Genomic DNA, 18,175 nt, shown 5'->3' on the forward strand with positions numbered 1-18,175 from the left:
ACAGCTCGACCCCAGGAGGTGGAAATGGGGTCTTTCAAACAGGCTGTGTATGAAAGTTGATATAGAAAATCAGAGCACAGCTTTGAGGTGCAGCAGCGACGCTGGAGCCAGGACATGAGCACCTCTGCCATGAATAGCATGAATCCGCCAAACACTGAAAGCACTTTGATTTAGGCCCCTTTGTTACTAAAAGGGCTTTGACGCAGCGGGGGCAGACTCGGGACCTCTGAGGATCTCTAACCAGGACGTTAGCATCAGATCCCTGTGTGGTCCTGTGGGCTGCACATAGCTAGAAGGGCCTGGAAGCTTTTAGACCTTCTGTGTCGCTGTTTTTATTACTTTCAGACTGAATTCTCTGTTTTATCTCTTTCTTTGTAAAATCCCATGCGGTTGGTACACCTGTGCAGGTTTCTGATTGGTCACCTGCTGCTGCAGACTTTATTTATTTTGCTTCTGCTCGATAGGATGCACTCACACTTTGGTTTGTTGATCTTCATTCGACTATCCTGTGCTACAAAGCCAGACTAGTGTATTACTGAGCTGTGTGAGCTTTCTGCTTCTTAAAGGGTTTCTCTTTTTACCTGGCTAGATTACCATGGTAACTGGTGCTGAACTGATCACCTGGTTGGCAGCAGGTCATGTTCAGAGGTTCTGTTTAAAGCTAGCTGGAAGCACCACGTCGTCACTGATTCTTGTTTTAAGAGCGTCGAATCATCACCATGAAACATGATCACACATAGTGTCCGTGATTCGAGCAGGGGGCGCTCACAGGGACCACTTAAAGCTGAAGAAGGGTCACGTGACCTGTGAAATGCCCGTTTTACGCCTCCCCTCGACCTGCAGCAGTGTTGTGCAGATGAATGGTTTCACAGAAGACGATTGCACTGCATTGGTTTCAGTGCTTCTTTCACGCTCATTTATCAAACCCAAATGACAAAATGTCTGCTGCGAACTTTGGTGACGATTCAAACTGATCAGATAGGTACAGCATAAATGTGTCCACCTTTGTTTCTGAGTGTGCAGATGCTTCTGGCTCTCAGCTTCTGCTCCATACTGTTTTACCTGCAGGGGAGTTTGTTCCTCGCTGTGACTCCCGAGTCTCTTTTTGTTGTTGTGAAACGTATCCATGCATCCTGAAGCCTCTCCGAGTGCTTATGTAGGTGGAAGCAATCAGTGCAGCAGAGGAAGAGACCTCTGCTTTTAAATACACAGGATATCATCACTGCTGCACCTGGCTGCTTGTTCGGGTTCAGCAAGCTACCTTGGAGATGGAAATAAATCTCATTTGCATCTGAATGTTTTCAGTGACATCCTCTTAGCCAGAGACACCAAACAAGAACAGGTAAATCCATCTTTACCTGAATGGAGCTTTTACAGCTAATGACTAGCTCCAGAGGCTGAACTTAATGAGCCGACGCAAGCAGGGAGCAGGGCTGATTTCTTGTTGCTCCACCGCGTGGTGCAGGCTGATGAAAGAAAGATTGTAATATTGTCTGTAATAAATGCCACATGAGGGGTCACTCTGCAGTTTTAACTCTCTCTCACATAAAATGAGAGCTGACAGCCTCTCTGTATCCTGCCTGATGAGTTCTGACACCTTTGCAAATATCAATAAACATTACAGCAGTGTTTTCCAAGGGTAGCTACGCAGGCAGAGACCACCCTGGCTAACTTCTTTTACTGTAAGGCGCCTGAAATGTGACAGAATCCTCTCAGTTCAGAATCCTAGCAGGCTTTTAGACTTAAACTGACATGGTGTTGTTTTATCTCCCTGCAGCGATAGCATGCCAAAGCGGATGGCCCTGATCTGCTTCCTGTCTCTGGTCATGCTGATGAGCATCTTTGGAAACCTGTTGGTCATGGTGGCCGTCTGCAAGGACAGACAACTCAGGTGGGAACGACCTTCTTCTTAAAGGCGCTTCTGTGTAATTGGCTGATGTGCATGAGAGTAAATCAGCAACAGTCAGAGCAGCACTTTTTTTTTTCACTGCCTGTTTCTTATTTAAATATTTTTTTGATTCCTGGTAATGGTTATTGTTGGATCTTTAGCGGATTCAGTTTTTTCTTAGCTGCTTTAGATGTGAATCCCTCCCTGTGTTCCATCCTCATGTGATGAGTCTGTGTTACGTTCACGTCTGTGTTTAGTGATCTCACTTCCTTTATTTTGATAGTGTTCCTTGTGCCTTAGTTTTGCTTCCTCGTGTCATCCTGTGATTTGGTTCAGTTGTGTCTCGTTCTCCCTGCTGTCTCTTCTTCCTCCAGCTCCCCTCTGTGTGTATTAATGTTTGCTGTCACTCCTTCTCCTTCTTCAGTGTGTGATGTGTATGTGCTATTTTCTCCTTTATGGACTTTGTGTTTGCCTCCACGGTCTGTAACATCTACAGAATCATGGCAGAAACTGCTTCTTCGTGTGTGTCTGTATTTTCTAAAGTGGTTTCCACCATTGCAGCTCTGATCTTCATGAAGCAAAGGAGAAGGGTGTATGAAAAGTGAAGGAATTAGAGGCGGAGTCAGAGGGTCAGGCTGAGGATGGAGGGTCATGTGGGAGCTGCTGTCACCTCAGTGCTTCAGTCCTCCGTCTTCACCTCGCCCTTCTCTTTGTCCCTCTCTCTGTCTGACGTCTCTCATCTTTCTTTCTTTGCCCCTCTCATGACCTTTGACTCATGGGATGTAGTGTGTGTGTGTGTGTGCGTGTGTGTGTGTGTGTGTGTGTGTGTGTGTGTGTGTGTGTGTGTGTGTGTGTGTGTGTGTGTGGCATGTTGAAGTCAGTGAGTGACGGCATGTCTGCTGTGATGTCTTACGTTGCTGAGGTGAGAACATTTATGTCTTTGTTCTTTTGTCCACTGGGAAATGCTCAGTGGGGACGTCCCTCTGGTGAACGTGGGCGATAAAGTAAATAGGAACTCTTTGCACATCATTTACAGGAATCATGAGTATCCCAGGTAGGAACAGCTGTTAGATTACCAGTGGTGAGATCAGTCACTGTGACGGTGGTCGTGCCTGTCGGTCTGTAAAGGCTCACATACAGTTGGTGTGTGATTTGTGTGGTTTTGGGTTTATATGTGGGACAAGTGCTTATGCAAACCAAAAACTGTAAACAAAAGATGGACAGTGTCACATCTCCCATTATTTTCTGCAGCCTAACATTAATCAGTCATGTTGGCTTTTTGGAGCCAGAACTGATCATATTTGGAGGATGCTGAGCTCAGTAACATCCAGATAAAATCATTGAATCTCACTGTGCCCCAAAAAGTCTTGGACAATAATGTTAGTACAGTGACCTCACAGCAGCCATGGTATTGGTCACATGATGTTATTAAAAGTGCCTCAAAAGGCTCCAACAGCGCAAACCTGGCCCAGAGGTCCAGTTCAGGAACTCCAGCCGCCTGTGTCGCCTCCACCTGTCAATAGAATCGGGGGCTGTGTGTTTTGGCAGGTACGCGTTGGCTTCGTTTTTCAGACCTGGAGGCTGACACCTGACAGCGAGAGAAGAGAGTCACTGTGAGACAGACGAACAGTAGCTTACGTTCAAATATTTCTGTCCTGATGGGAGTTTAAAAGAGTTTAAAGTGAAAGTGAATCATACAGCAGTCATCAGATCTCAACTCAGTTAAACAATGATGAGTAGATTATTAATTAATGAATTAATTTTTATGTAGGGCTGGGCGATATGGCCTAAAATCCATATCGCGGTATAATTTGAAGCACGTGCGGTAACGATATAAATATCGCGATATATTCTTTTCTTCTGTATAACATTTTCACAAAAATCGAGAGTGTTCCTTATGTATGAATTCTGGTTGTGCTTACTGACCTCGAACAGATTTTGGCGTGCAGAAATCTGTTAAAAAATGTTTTAGTACAACTTTGGTAAGCCGCACTGCTTGATGGATTGTCAGAGCATTACGGCTGCTGTAGTGAGAAGCTTCGCGGAGTAATCTGGGTCCAAAACTCCGTCCACTTCAGGTCCCAAAGTCAAACGAACACTAAGAGTTAAAAACGGTCTAAATTCTTTCATATTTAATGAAATCATCAGCGTTGGTCCTTTACCAGGTGTAACAATTAAGTTTAACATCCATGCATCCATGAAAACAGAATTTATTAAATTTAACGGAGTTACAAGTTAACAGGAAGTTAGCTCGCTAGTTTCCACCTAAACATGACATACCATGTTCCGACTGAGAGATTTTTGTAACTAATTAAAATGTACAGCTCTGCTATCACTTCCAACATAAATGAAGACAGAAAACTAAACAGCAGTGACGTTTGCAGGGTTCCTGAAGTTGGACTACCTGGTATATAATGTTGTGCTACGTGACGTGATTGCTAGCGACGCAGCTGTGTTAGCATAACATTAGCACAGTGAAGCTGGAGGATGAACGCCAACGATTTTTCCACTCGATAAAAGTTAACGTGAGGGATTGTGGTGGTTAGGGACAAATGCAATCGCATAGCAGGATGCTATACACGGGCCAAACTTCAGTCAGGAGAACAACTGAGATTATTCATCCACAATACGAGGTTAGATATTAATATGCTGCAACAACATGGGAATAGAGCAGCTGCGAGAGAATTCAACATTAATGAATCAATGCTACGGAAGTGGAGGAAGCGCAGTTTTTGGCTTTCCCCATATTTCAAAAGTGCTTCATCTCTTTGCTATGACTGTCGCCCGGCATAATTTGTAGATGATAATGGTTGTAGCCGCTTCAACATGCGCTATCGCGGTAGAGCGGTATAGTCAAAATCTCTATCATTGGCCAAATTTATATAGTTGCTATCGTATATCGTTTATATCGCCCACCCCTATTTTTATGGTGGAAATCATTATTTTAAGGAGATGTTTTTCAGAGAATCCATGTGAATGAATAAAAAACGGTTCCAGCAGCTCATGGATGACTATCACCCGTCTGTTTGTAGTCTTGTTGTAGTCAGAGAAACTGAGATTACAGCATAATGCCCATTCCTCCTGAAGCTGCTTTTCATGTGCCTTTGTAAACGTCTTCCTCATCCCTCACTGCAGAGTCGCTCTCACTCAGTCTGGGACCAGCTTTTCCAAATTTATAATCCCAGTTACTAAATTAATGGGAACCCCCGATTCATGGTCACCTGATCCAGCCCTAACTATATGAAGGTTTGAATCTTAAAAGTAGAGATAGTGTCTGTCTCTTGAATCCAAACTGGAAGCTGCTTCCACAGAAGAGGGGCCTGAAAACTGAACCCTCTGCCTCCCATTCTACTTTTAAATACTCTAGGAACAACAAGTAAACCTGGTGCTCCTCATTAATTTGCGAGGAACAAATTAATGAGGAACACAGCCATTTGGTGATAATATAATATAAGATAACATTAGCAGCTCAATATGTCACAATCAGAATAATTTATAAATAATAAAAACTGCTGAGTAAGTCTCTGTTTCTCTCATAATCTTTCATCTGTGGTTTGAAATAACCTGAGCGCTTTATTCTCGTAACCAGTAAATCATCGAGGCAGAGGTCGGGTTTTTCCACAGCAGCCAGGTCTGTGTGAGGGAGCTCAACAGCTTAGAGGCATTTTACATGTTTACCTAATGTACAGTACACACACACACACACACACACACACACACACACACACACACACACACACACACACACACACACACACAGTAAACACCAGCAGAGGGTGATTCAGAGGGTGGTAAAGCACTCATCATGAAACATCACACAAACAAAATCACTGTTACCACCTTTTGTTTCTCTCTGTGTGTCATGTCGAGTGTGTGAACACACACACACGCTGCAACACAGTGTGTGTGTTTATAGACACTGAGCAGCTCTGCGAGCGCTCGCTGTTATAAACGGGTCGCAGCAGAAACTTTGCTTCCACATTTCTGATTTTGTCTTTTAACATCAAAGTTTATTTACATCATTTACAAAAGTAAGAACTAAATTCATCAAATAAAATAGTTTAAGTGAAAAAGAACATGAAAGAAAAGACCTTTCCAAACGATTCATTCATTCTTTCCATTGTTTTATTTCTGCCTTTGAGATTGTCGTTAAATTATCCCTGCACTTCATTAAAGTGCTATTTGGAGTCGTGTTTTTAGTTGTAGTCATAAAATATTTGGCTGACTTAATTGAGTTTGAAATGATTTTTTCTGATTTAAATGAATGAAATAAATAACTGTGTATCCTCCAAGGATTAATTCGGTGTAATTGCTGATTTCAGGGTTTTGTGCTGTTTTTTTAAAAAAAACATTAAAGTTTAAATTCCTTTATTATTATTCCAGACTGCACCTCTCAGAAATTCCTCAGAAAGGCAGTAATGAAATAAAAATCCAGTTATGGGGATTTAATTGAACTGTAGGGTTTATCATTCCCATTAAAGCTTGTCTTTGTGATTGTGTTGTTGCAGACGCCGTCGAGGCCTCCGGCTCTATTCTGCAAAACAAGATTACAAGCTTTGTGCTTTTTATCGGCATTTGTTATAAATGCAGATGGTCGTTTAGTTTACGTGGCTTCGCCATCAGGAGGTGACCCAGCCAGAAATAGTTTGACTGGACAGGACAGAAACGTGATGAATATGAGAGCATCTGAAATGATTCCTTCATGTTTGCTTCTCCTCTCTGACCTTTCTGTTTGAATCATCTTTTCTTAGATCTTACATGTTGGACGTCCTCGTCACACAGTCCCTGCTAATAAAGTTTATTTATTCAAAGGACTTTCAGCTAAACACAGTCTGTCATCCTGACTAAACACAGTGCCTCCTCCTCCACCTCAGGGCTTCTTAATGCTTCTAAACTGCTCTGAATTATAGCCAACACAGCTCCGTGTGTGCGTGTGTGTGCAGGATTTACTGCAGGCAGAGGTGTACCGGCCTGTTCCAGAGCAGTGGATGGATGGAAAGCCTTCGCGGCCTTTCCCTCGTACTGAGGTTATTTATAGACGCGGACATTGACAGCGCAGAGACGAGGCGGCTGACTGACCGACTTTTTGTCTGCAGAGCTGTTAGTGGTGGTGTTTTCTGCCTTTGAGTGAATTACTGACTGACTGCTGTGCAGCTGCCTTTTTGTCCATCAGGTTATTAGTGGCATCACAGACAAACTGTGATGCCACTAATCAATAGCTGAAATTGATTTGTTGCACACACAAGTCCAGGATTTTACAGCTGACTGAGAGTGGCAAGCAATCACCTCGTCTCAGGATTTCTTTGTTTTGTCAAACTGCAGTAAGTGTGTGTGTGTGCGTCTGTCTGTCCAAGGTGTGTGAGCAGTGAAGCACAGTTTAAAACCTGCAGAGTGAAATCCATAGAATGTACTTAAGAAGATGGAAGTAAAGCTGATTTGGGGAGGGGGGGGGGGGGGGTGAATGCTCCATCATTTAGAATGTTAGAAATGATGAATATGATGGCCCATCGTCGGATAAAATAGATGATTTATGGCAGTTTTTTAACACCTGGATCAGTGTGATGTCATAGAGAGTGGCTATTTCTAATGAGGTCATCTCATTCATCCCACCTACAGTTGTCTTAGAGGGGGAGGAGCTAAAGCAGCATGTTTCAGACGGAGGATGAACTGGGAGGTGTGCTGTGCAGCTCCAAAGGTTCGGGCATGCTCAGCACGCGTCCGAAAATTTAACCCAGCTGTGACAAAATAAAACAGGAAGTAACAGAAGACGAGAACACCTACACGGGGCGACACTGCACACAGGAAACACAAAACACTAAATAAACCAAATCACCTGAAGCAGAAAGCTAACAGAAAGTAGACATTAACTGGACTAAAGTATAACCAAGAGACTCAAACTCCAGCAGATAATCCAAAACATAAGAGAGAATAAGTGGTTTTTGTTTGTGTGTGTGATGCTGCAGAGTGCGACATGTGTTAACATGTGCTAAAACACACAAAATCACCATCAGGTTTGTGATGGTGATAACAGATGCCGCCACATGCTCGTTACTAAATCAGGCTCATCCCACATTAGCAGACTCGTGCTGAAGCCACACCCACATTTCTCTATTTGAGGTCAGCCACTAACCAGAAGGTCAGTGGTTCGATCCTAGGCTGCTCCAGTCTGCATGCCAAATATCCTTGGGCAAGACCTCATGTTGCTCTCCGATGCATCCATCAGAGTGTGAATGTGTATGAATGGTAGACTACTTAGCACTTAGGTCAGAAAAAAGTGCTTGTGTGATTGGGTGAATGAATTAGTTGTATAAAGCGCTTTGAGTACTCAGACAGAGTAGAAAAGCGCTATATAAGAACATGTCCATTTCCCATTTCCGTACAGACCCCCATGCTTGCCCACAACCGTTAAGAAACGTGTAGGCGACACAGAATCACTCAGAGACAAGTGGTTCATCGAAAAGTGAAGGCTGTTTATGCTTTGAATGAAATGGGCTGTGTTTCTGACAACATGCGACTCATCAAATCAATAAAAATGTGAGCAAAACGTTATCAACCTCCTCTCTCTGAACTGCTGACTAGCACGAGCCCGCTGTAGCAATTGGTGAAGAAGATGAGAGTAACTGTCTGTGGTTTTTGTAAAAAGTTTGTCATCTTTATCTTGGTGAAATTGGAGGAGTGTGACTCGTCTGTGGGATCCGTGCTGCTGGATAAAGACAGTCACTTAACACAGAAAAAAGGAACAAAGACTCAGCAGGAGCTTAGAAATCAGTGAGGATTCATCCCAAAATCTCATGTTCTTCACTCAGACATGTATGTGTGTGTGTGTGTGTGTGCGTGTGTGTGTGTGTGTGTGTGTGTGTGTGTGTGTGTGTGTGTGTGTGCGTGTGTGTTCCTTTTCAGTGTGTGTGTTTCTTACTAAACGTAAGAAACACACACACTGAAAAGGAGCAGCTGATCGTGCACCACTGTGTGAAAAGCACACATGCAAACTCAGTCAAAGGGACGCAACAAAGGATGGGGGGGGGGGGAGTAACAGGAGCAGTGTAAGAGGACAGACTCACACACGCGAACGGGAACCAACAAACCTTTAATCAGCCAAACCTGAGGCACCAAACCCATAACATGAATGTAAGGTCACAGCACAGACACAAATCCTTCTTAAAACCAAAAACAAACCATGACACACCGTCCCGCTTCTCACCTGTGAGCTATTGGCCAGTCACAGTCCTCCCTGACCTCCCCAGGACAGCATGCATGTCTGACAGGTCAAACATGCATGCTGACTCTGATCAGAGTATTCTGAGAGGGTGTGCTGCAGGAGAAGAGCTTTAGTTTTAGACATTTATTCATCTTTAAAGACCTTAGAGTTTTAAATAGCCATGCTGTGGGAGGAGCCAGATAGGTGTGGACCCTGACTACAGGGACTAGTGGTCGCTGGGTAAAATGCTGCTTCCAGCTCGGGTCTAAGGACGCAGATGGAAGCACTGTGCTCTCTAAAATACATACTTCACATTCTTAAACCTGACAGGCTCCAATGGTTATGACCTCAGTCAGAGAGTAAGTGCTCTCAGTCAGTGCGTGCAACTCTGACAACGCATGGACATCCTCCTAATGTTTGCATTTATGATGAACTAACTGATCCCGCCTCTCTTTCTTCAGGAAAATCAAGACCAACTACTTCATCGTGTCGCTGGCGTTTGCCGACTTGCTCGTGTCGGTGCTGGTGATGCCGTTCGGCGCCATTGAGCTGGTCCACCAGCACTGGATCTACGGCGAGACCTTCTGTTTGGTGAGGACTTCTCTGGACGTTCTGCTCACCACCGCGTCGATACTACACCTGTGCTGCATCGCCCTGGACAGGTGAGACCGTCTGACTGTCTGTCCTCTGTGTGTGTGCGTGTCTGATCTGCTGGAATCTACCACTTAACCTGCACCACTCTCATTCTCATTGGTCGGGGTCTCTCGTGCATGTGTGCACATATACTGAATATAACGATTGGCTGCAGGCCACATCAAACCATTGGCTTTGATTGGCTGGCTCGAGGCTATCAATTCCCACACCTCTGATGGAGGGGCTCGTTTTCTGTTCTTAATTATTCGTCATCCTGCAGGAGACTGAGGTGTGTGTGTGTGTGTGTGTGTGTGTGTGTGTGTGTGTGTGTGCGCATGTGCGCATGTGCGAAAGAGAGAGAGGGCGTGAGAAATATTTTGACGGTTTTTCTCTGCTTTCACAGAAAAAGCAGCTCTTCTTTAATTTCAGGGTGAAGACATGTTTTAACCTTTAAGTCAAATATTCCTAGCTTGTGTTTTCTTGTCTTTTATTAAAGTTGCTTGTATCATGTTGTTTAGGATTTTGCAGACAGCTGGAGTGAACATCAGCATTTCTTCCTAACTTTTCAAACACAGTTTTAAATCCCACCAAAGTGATCCTGAGGGAACAAATTAAGCTGCACAGCCTCCTCCACCTGAAAGAGCTCTGAAAGTCAGAGTTTGTGGAATATGTATTTGGCTTCACTCGAACTTTGATCTAATCTAATGACGTTTGAAAGTAATCAGATGCTATCTGTGTACAAGTGTGAGCAGCAGCACTATTGAAATGAGTCTGTAGCAATCACAGCTAAGCAGTGAGATGTGGGTGAAAGCAGAGCTGCTGAGACAAAGCACAGTTAATCTTCACACGGACTCTGGGAAAAGATATAAAACCGGTTTCAGTGGCAAACACAGCCTAAATGTGTTTTTCAGCTCTGAAAATGCCATACATGACAAAGTTATGAGAAGGCTGGTAAAGTAACTTGAACTGCGACTCACTCCTGTGAAAATATTCACAGTATGAAGGGAACATTTTACATGTCTTCATTAGGTTATTGTACAAAGATTCAGCTGGTTGTGAGCGGGCCGAGGCTGGACTGTTTGGATTTGAATGATTTCACGTGGAGCAATCCTCATTACAAGTTGCTGTGTGGCCCTGCGGGCCGGTGCTGGATGCTGACGAGTGCTGTGCTGTGCATCATTCACTAATGATGTGTCCATAATCAGAAAACAGGCAGGACTCGGTGACCTGTCTGAGGCCTGCAGGCTGAATGCAGAATAAATGTTTAATGACTCTGACCGTTATTTATCTGTTTCACACCAGTGAGCTCCGTCTCTCACATGTGTGTGCATGTATTTTTAATGCAGAGCCACAAACAACAAAGGAGGAAATGGTTTCTTTATTAAATTATCTGGCTTCGGGAGTTTTGTATTCCTGTGTATGTACAGCTGTCTCTGCATCCTGGCACAGCTTCAATTACCAATTCATAGCAAGGCAATCACCCCTCGTTACCCTCGAGTGCCCCGTCCCCTGTGTATGATCAAATCTACTGTGCCCTGCATTTTCCTCCCCTACCTGCTAATTAGCTGCACACACACTTCCTGCTTTTAATGTGAGTGACAAAGTGCATCAGTCTGTTCAGCTTCTCGATTATAAAGTTCCTGTTGTTCCACACGCGGCCAGCCGAGTCTGTGTTTTCCTAACAGTAGCTAGATGGTAAATGGACTGACTCTTATATAGCGCTTTTCTACTCTCCCGGAGTACTCAAAGCGCTCTATACAACATGCCTCATTCACCCAATCTCACAAGCACTTTATCTATACGTAGTGCTTTCTAAGTACATTCACACACACTCATACTCCGATGGATGCATCCGAGAGCAAGTTGGGGTTAGTATCTTGCCCAAGGATACTTGACATGCAGACTGGAGGAGCCAGGGATCGAACCACCGAGCTTCCGATCAGTAGGTGACCTGCTCTACCTCCTGAGCTACAGCCACCCCACTGAAGTGCACACGCTACAAATCGCATACGTGACACAACCGTCCACACGTGTGAAAACATACCGTCATTTTGATTAAGAGTTACAGGTAATGTGATAATTAATGAGAAAGGCTGGTGAGCTTTAATAACATGTCATTACTGTAAGAAGAGGCAGCTGCTTCAGAGCAGTTTGTAAACCGTAGAGCAATAATCACAGGTTGTCGTGTGTCTGCCTGTTGCGCTGAAAACCTGACGGATGTCACAGTGTGAAAGTGCAGCAGTTTTCTATCCGTCAGGCAGAGAGAGGCTGGAGCTCCATATGGTGCCCAGATTAAATGTTCCTCTGATACTGTGTAGGTAACATCCCACAAACAGACACATGGACAGAGGACAGCAGAAACAAATGTGAGCACTGGTTCCGTTACAACAACTGGAAAGCAGAAATTCTTCATATGCAGTTTTACTTCATATGAAGTGTTATTCTGTAAAACATGTAACGTAGCGTCTGCTAGCACACTTTAGCCCCGACAACAAACCTCTTCATGAACCGACGGGTCAGCTGTGCCCCGTTGTCTCGGAGGCACACTCCTTTCGAGGTAGAAATCAAGTGTGTCAGAAAAACATTTATCGACAATGTGAATGTGTAGAATAACCATGGCACGGAAACTGAAGTAGAAACTGTGGAGCTGAACCAGAGGGTCCTCATTTATAGTGAGCATGAATATATACACCTGATAGGGAATGTTGTAAAGTACAGCTGAGCTCATGTTGAAGCCGCGGTGGGGCACAGTCTGCAGGTTCTTATAAAAGCAGTAATCCTGTCCAGTAGGTCCAAGTTTGGGCAAAGCACGCCGATGCTCTCTGGTCTCAGGGTGTCACATGTTGTTCTGGACTCTGAGGGTTAGCCTTTTTTGGAAATGCATAAAAGTTAACCTGGAGGCTTGCTTTTGGTTTTTCAGTTGCTTTGGCTTAAGTTGCATTAATCACTGTGAACTATCCTCACTATGTGATCACCCGGGCCCCCCCGGGTATTTGATGTTCTGGGAATGCTAATGTGAGCCAGTGTGCTGCTCTGTAGAAACAGCAGAGGTGGTTCGTTACAGGAGAAATCAGAAAATGGAAAAAGCCTGTGATCCAACAGCTTTAGGTCCTCCTTCAGCCGCAGTAACTCACAGTGATGGTTCCTGCGAGACGTCATCAGTCTCTCTTATCACTGTGCAGGAGTTTTGGTCCGCTCCTCTTCACAGCGTAGCTTCAGGACTGGACTTCTCCTGCTGTGCTGTCATGAACTTTAACCTGCTAACTGACAGCTACAGATCTGAGGTTGTGCTCCTGGGTTTTTGTCTTTGCACTGTCTGAGGATGGGCTGAATGTGTTGCGACGTCCACGATACCTAACCTCAGCTTTTATAGACGTGTTCACTGCTGATGATCAGCTAATTTTGATTAGCAGCTGCTCCTTTCCCTCCTAATTCCCATGGCAGCGCAGCGATGGACATAGTTTTTCACAGGACTAGGGGCTCTGGTTCTGCAGGGGGGAGGGGTGCTCTGGTTCTGGCTCTGCTTTCAATAAAAGAATGCTGAACAGAAACTTGTAACCTGAATCGCTCCCACGGCTCGCTGAGATGCTGTACAGAGGCAAAAGCATGTTCCACTGTGCAGAAACCTGTGGAGCAAGTTGGATTTCACAGGAAGAACTTTGACCCGGGCTGAGCTCAGTGCTAATCGTGAGTCTAGTAGAAAGAAACCAGGCTGGGGGGGAGAGTCAGTGCTCCTGCAGTTCAAACAACCATCACATCGTGTGGGGAGAAGTGAGCTAGCAGCAGACGGAAAACCACTACAGAGAGGGAAGATCTTCTGTTGCACCTAAAAAGATGTCAGATGTCAGACCAGAGAAGTTATGAATTATAAATCTGTGATAGAAGCGTCTGCTGACTGCATGTGTGGAAGGAAGCATAAACACAGCAGGAACACAACAGAATGTCCATGAAAGAAACGCAAATGTCTCCATCTTAACGTATCATTTTTCCCCTTTGTTTTTTGCTACATTCATACGTAGAAAATATGATGAAGTGATGAAAGACAGATGAAAGATGCAGAGATGTTTTATCTTCCATCTGTGAAAAAATTACTTTTCATTTCTCCTTTCAGCTTTAAAATTATTAACATTTAATTTTTCACGTGTTTATGACACACAGACAGGCAGAGTGTATGTTTGCCTCCAGCGAATCGTTTTTATGGGGCGACTCGGCCAAACCTTCATAGAAATACACGTCTTGTTATTTTTTTCTGCTTTGCTAAAGGTATTTCATGTTCTGGGTCACTCACTCATTATCGTTCATTTGTCCAGACATGACCGACAGCCATGTAGAAGCTGCACAAGCTTCTTGACCTCACAGATAATCAGGCTCATTGTACATAACCCCCTTTAGATTCCAGGCACACCTGTACAGGCCATCTGGACTGGCTCTCCATCTGAAGGGTCTGAATAAGCTGAGAGTTGAATCCAGCGATGAGGAGGCACGGTCAGCTCCTAGCTGTCTTCATCTGAGCGCCTGCCCTGCTTCCTCTCCTCTTAATGATGTAAGCTCTAGCCGTGATGCTGGGTTATTGCTTTAGTGGCGAGGATACAGGCCCCAAGGATCATTTTTATTGGCTGGAATGACTGTTAGATGTTACAGACACAAACCGAATCCTGAACTGTTATTCACAGAATTACAAGGTTAATGTGCACAGTTCACTGTTTAAGCATTTAAACATTTAAGCATCGAGTCTGATTATAAATCGTTATATCATCACATCAGAAATCACTACTTTAACATAACAGCTATGAGCTACGAGGATGTCTCTGTGGTGGGGCGTGGTCATCCGCAATCACGCCCACCGAGTTAAGACATTCAGGGTTGTTGGGGTGTGTGGTGGCAAGGAGTATGTGCGGCCTGCAGCTGAGAGCTGTAGTCGCACTGTGTGAATAAAGTTGGCTCTCAAATCACACCTCTGGACCCGTCATCTTTGCCACAGTCTTACACTAAATGTGGAGGGAGGAAGAGAGCTTCATATCCCAGCCAGTGTATAATTAGGTCCATCCAGAGTCCTCGAGCCTTCAGGGTCATTAGTCCGCTGTGGACGAATATGCAGCAGCTGTTTGTTGAAGGCTGGTCCTCCTGGTCCTGCACACATCTCAGCCGTCCTTGATGATTTTATTCAGACTCTCTCAGAGCTCGTCCTGAGCTGGACCTCTGGACCATGTTTGTGCTGTTGGAGCCCTTCGGAATATTTTAATGACATCATGTGACCAATAACGGGGCTGCTGTGATGTCACTGTACTAACAGACCGTCCAAGAAATTTTGGGATTTTGTTTGAATAAACTGGGAGATATCCATGATTTTGCTTAGCGGTACAGTCTGTGGTTCCAGCTTCAAGCTAGTGTCTGATCACTGTATCACTCCATCCTCTCCACAAACAAGATCCTTCCAGAAAACTCCCAGTGTGGGGTAAAGCGCTAACTGACAGACGACTACACCCGTCTTTATACGCAGGAAGTTCGTACGTGGAAGTGCTTGAACTGAGACACAGCACCTGTTTCCAGAAGGCCACCAGAAATAAAAGCACAGGTGTGGCTAATAACATGGATTACAGAGAAGCTGGAATAAAACTAGAGTTGCCCACTGTTCACTGGCTGTGGCAGTAATCCATGACAGCTTGACTGGAGTCACCCGGATCCAAGCGAAATGGAATTCAGCCATTATCCAGTCATTTATATTTGAGCTTAACTTGTCCAAACATCTTGAGTGAACGGAGACATTTGAACAGCAGCTGGATTCTTCTTCCGTCAGCCTGAAACAGGTCAGAGGTCACCATGGCTGCTGGAAGAACCAAATAAAGCTGAGATTCTGAAAACACTCAAGTTCAAACAGAAGCTGTGTGTGTGCGGGTTGGAGGGGTGCAACAAAAAGAATATTAGACATCAAGTGTTTCGCCAATTTTACAAAAATATATATTTGAAAGGAGCTGGAGAAGAAAAGAAGAGAAAAGAAGAGAGCAGCTGCACAAGAAAGCTTCTTATTCATCTGCTGAGCTGAAAAGAAGTGAATGAAGACTAAAAATAGCAGAAACACCTCGAGGACGATGCTACGAGTAAAAGGCACAAAAACACTCAGAGCTGAATCAAATCATTTTAAACAACAGGATAGAGAACAGTCTCTATCATCATGAATTCTGCTTTCACAGAATCTGATCAAAGATGTCATCACATTAACACATTAAACAGATCTCAGTCTTATAATATTACTGGAAAGTTTTGCTGTCAGTGGTTTGTGAATGATCCAGTCTGAAAGCAAGTTGGTCATGTTCATGACCAATGTAAAAGTAATCTATTACACACAATTTACTTTTACTTAAAAGCAATGTAGGATAGTACTTAAGTAATCAAAGAGAAAGTAATTTCTTACATTACTTTTTATTACTCCATAAAATGACCTGATGCTACCTGATTTTCCCAATGAACTAAAAGCAAATATGAAATCATCCAAAAAGACTTCAGAGAGGTCGTCATGGTGATTCTGCTGTAGAAAACCTGCACAGGTAGAAATGAGGCTGACTGCTCAGCTCTGCCTCTGTTACCTGCTGAAGTTCAGGCTCTGGCTGCTGGGCTGGGGTCTGCATACACTCGGGGTTCTTGGTTAGCTTAGCATTAGCATGCGGTCAGCACAGATGTTTCTGTCCTGGACAAAGTTCGCACTTCACATCTCAAATTTGTCCTTAATGCTATAAAAAATTGTAACCTCAGCGCTGTCAATCGTGAGCTGAAATCAGCTGATTGCAGCAGCTGCCCACCTGACGTTCAGACACGTAACTGAAGAACCTTTGTAACGTGAGTGACAACATAATTGTAACTGTAGTGTGGTTTCTGAATTCATCACTGGAAAATGTAATGTGATTACACCCCCAGCTCTGTCAGTCACATAACTCATGAAAGTAACACAGTGTTCAGAGATCATCCAGCCCAATGACCATCAAAGCCTCAATGAGAGGCAATAAGAGCAGCTGGTCTGAGCCTGCTGTAATCATCCATGACATCCAGGACTGTTATTATATATTTATCTACATTGATTCATGTGAAATGTGTTATTCATGGAGACTCCCTGGTGAAGTCAGTCCATAGAAATCAATACTAAAGTGGATTTAAATTATTCTTGCGTTTTTAGATGATTTCATTTGTGCTGAATTTTACAGTCATTTTATTTTTGTCTGCACAGCAAAATGAGGTTTCTCAGGTTGCTGTGGGCCAAGGAGAGGAAATCTATAGCGAGGTCTTAAAGCAAAGCATCATACTTTTTTTATTGAAAACTTCATTGCTCTCAGACACGTGTATCTTCGGAGTAGCAGGAAATTGTCTTAAAGCTGTTTTCCTATTTTTACATTTCCATCCGAGAAGATACGCATGTGAAGGAACATTTGGCGGCATGCAGGTTTGCTTGTTTCCAGAAATCAGCTCTGATATTCTCAAATAAATGATGAATTAAAATGTAGAAAATAAACAGGGGGAGTGAATTGGAGGCCCGCGGTCACGACATTTAACTGCACTGTGTGTCTTTGTGCTTTTGTGCCCACTGTTGGCTCTTTGTGTGTATTTCAGCTTTCATACAATACCGGGATTGACAGTGGAGCTGGACACACCGGGGAGCTGTGTCACTCAGACCTCCACATCCACACTTAAATAATCAATCTGCAACCTTTCTCCACGACTATTTTAGGGATTCAGATAGAAAAGGCCCTATTGACCTTTTTTAATGCCACTGCACATGCAGACCACACTCTCACTCCAAATTACCGATGGCTGTGAAATGCCAGTTGCCGCAAGTAGGTAATGAGGGAGGATCACAGCAGAGGAGGCAGAAATAAAATGTCCACAGAATACAGCTGTGATACAGCAGCAGAGCAGCCTCAGTCAGACTTATGAGGACACACAAAGGTCACAGAAATACCAAGTTTGGAGTTCAGCGGACAAACCACAGTCAGGCTGGGCGCTGATTATTTCTAGAAGCTGCAATATTTGCTTTTTTATCACTTTGGAGCAATACAGCATCGACACGCAGCAGCTGAGCACAAACCTGAGCTCCAGCCAAAACTGAGTGATGGCGAAGTCTGTGACCCACACCGCACTGTGCACACCACAGAAACACTCAGTGTCAGTACATGAATATTTGAAATAAAAAAGTTTATGCTGTGTGTAAACATCTGCATGTTCTTGTCTCTGTCACAGCTGGAACAAGCCTGTGTGTGTCAAAATGTGAGAGCACAAGATTGTGTCATCACACGCTGTGGAGTCAAGTAGAAGTCGTACACGTTTACTAACCTGATCAATGAAAGCTTTGATTCCACCATCATAGAGAAAAGTTTTCTGTGTGTTTGCTGCTTGAAACAAGCTTGACAAATGCTGAGGGTGAACTCAGGAGTGGAGCAGATCTAAACATTTAACACTAAACAAGTGAA

General features: G+C 44.0%; 1 protein-coding gene across 4 annotated transcripts in view; it reads left to right on the plus strand.

The window, feature by feature from the left end:
- Window positions 1-18,175, plus strand: part of htr4 (5-hydroxytryptamine receptor 4) — a 159,224-nt gene that overhangs the window by 86,927 nt on the left and 54,122 nt on the right. For all 4 annotated transcript variants that reach the window (XM_026185333.1, XM_026185317.1, XM_026185309.1 and 1 more), the window contains exons 3-4: window positions 1,778-1,891; window positions 9,548-9,748. In XM_026185333.1, coding sequence (XP_026041118.1) covers window positions 1,778-1,891; window positions 9,548-9,748 — 315 coding nt within the window. The remainder of the gene's footprint in view (window positions 1-1,777; window positions 1,892-9,547; window positions 9,749-18,175) is intronic.

This window comes from Astatotilapia calliptera, chromosome 2, assembly GCF_900246225.1.
Source record: "Astatotilapia calliptera chromosome 2, fAstCal1.2, whole genome shotgun sequence".
Classification (NCBI taxonomy): Eukaryota; Metazoa; Chordata; class Actinopteri; order Cichliformes; family Cichlidae; genus Astatotilapia; species Astatotilapia calliptera.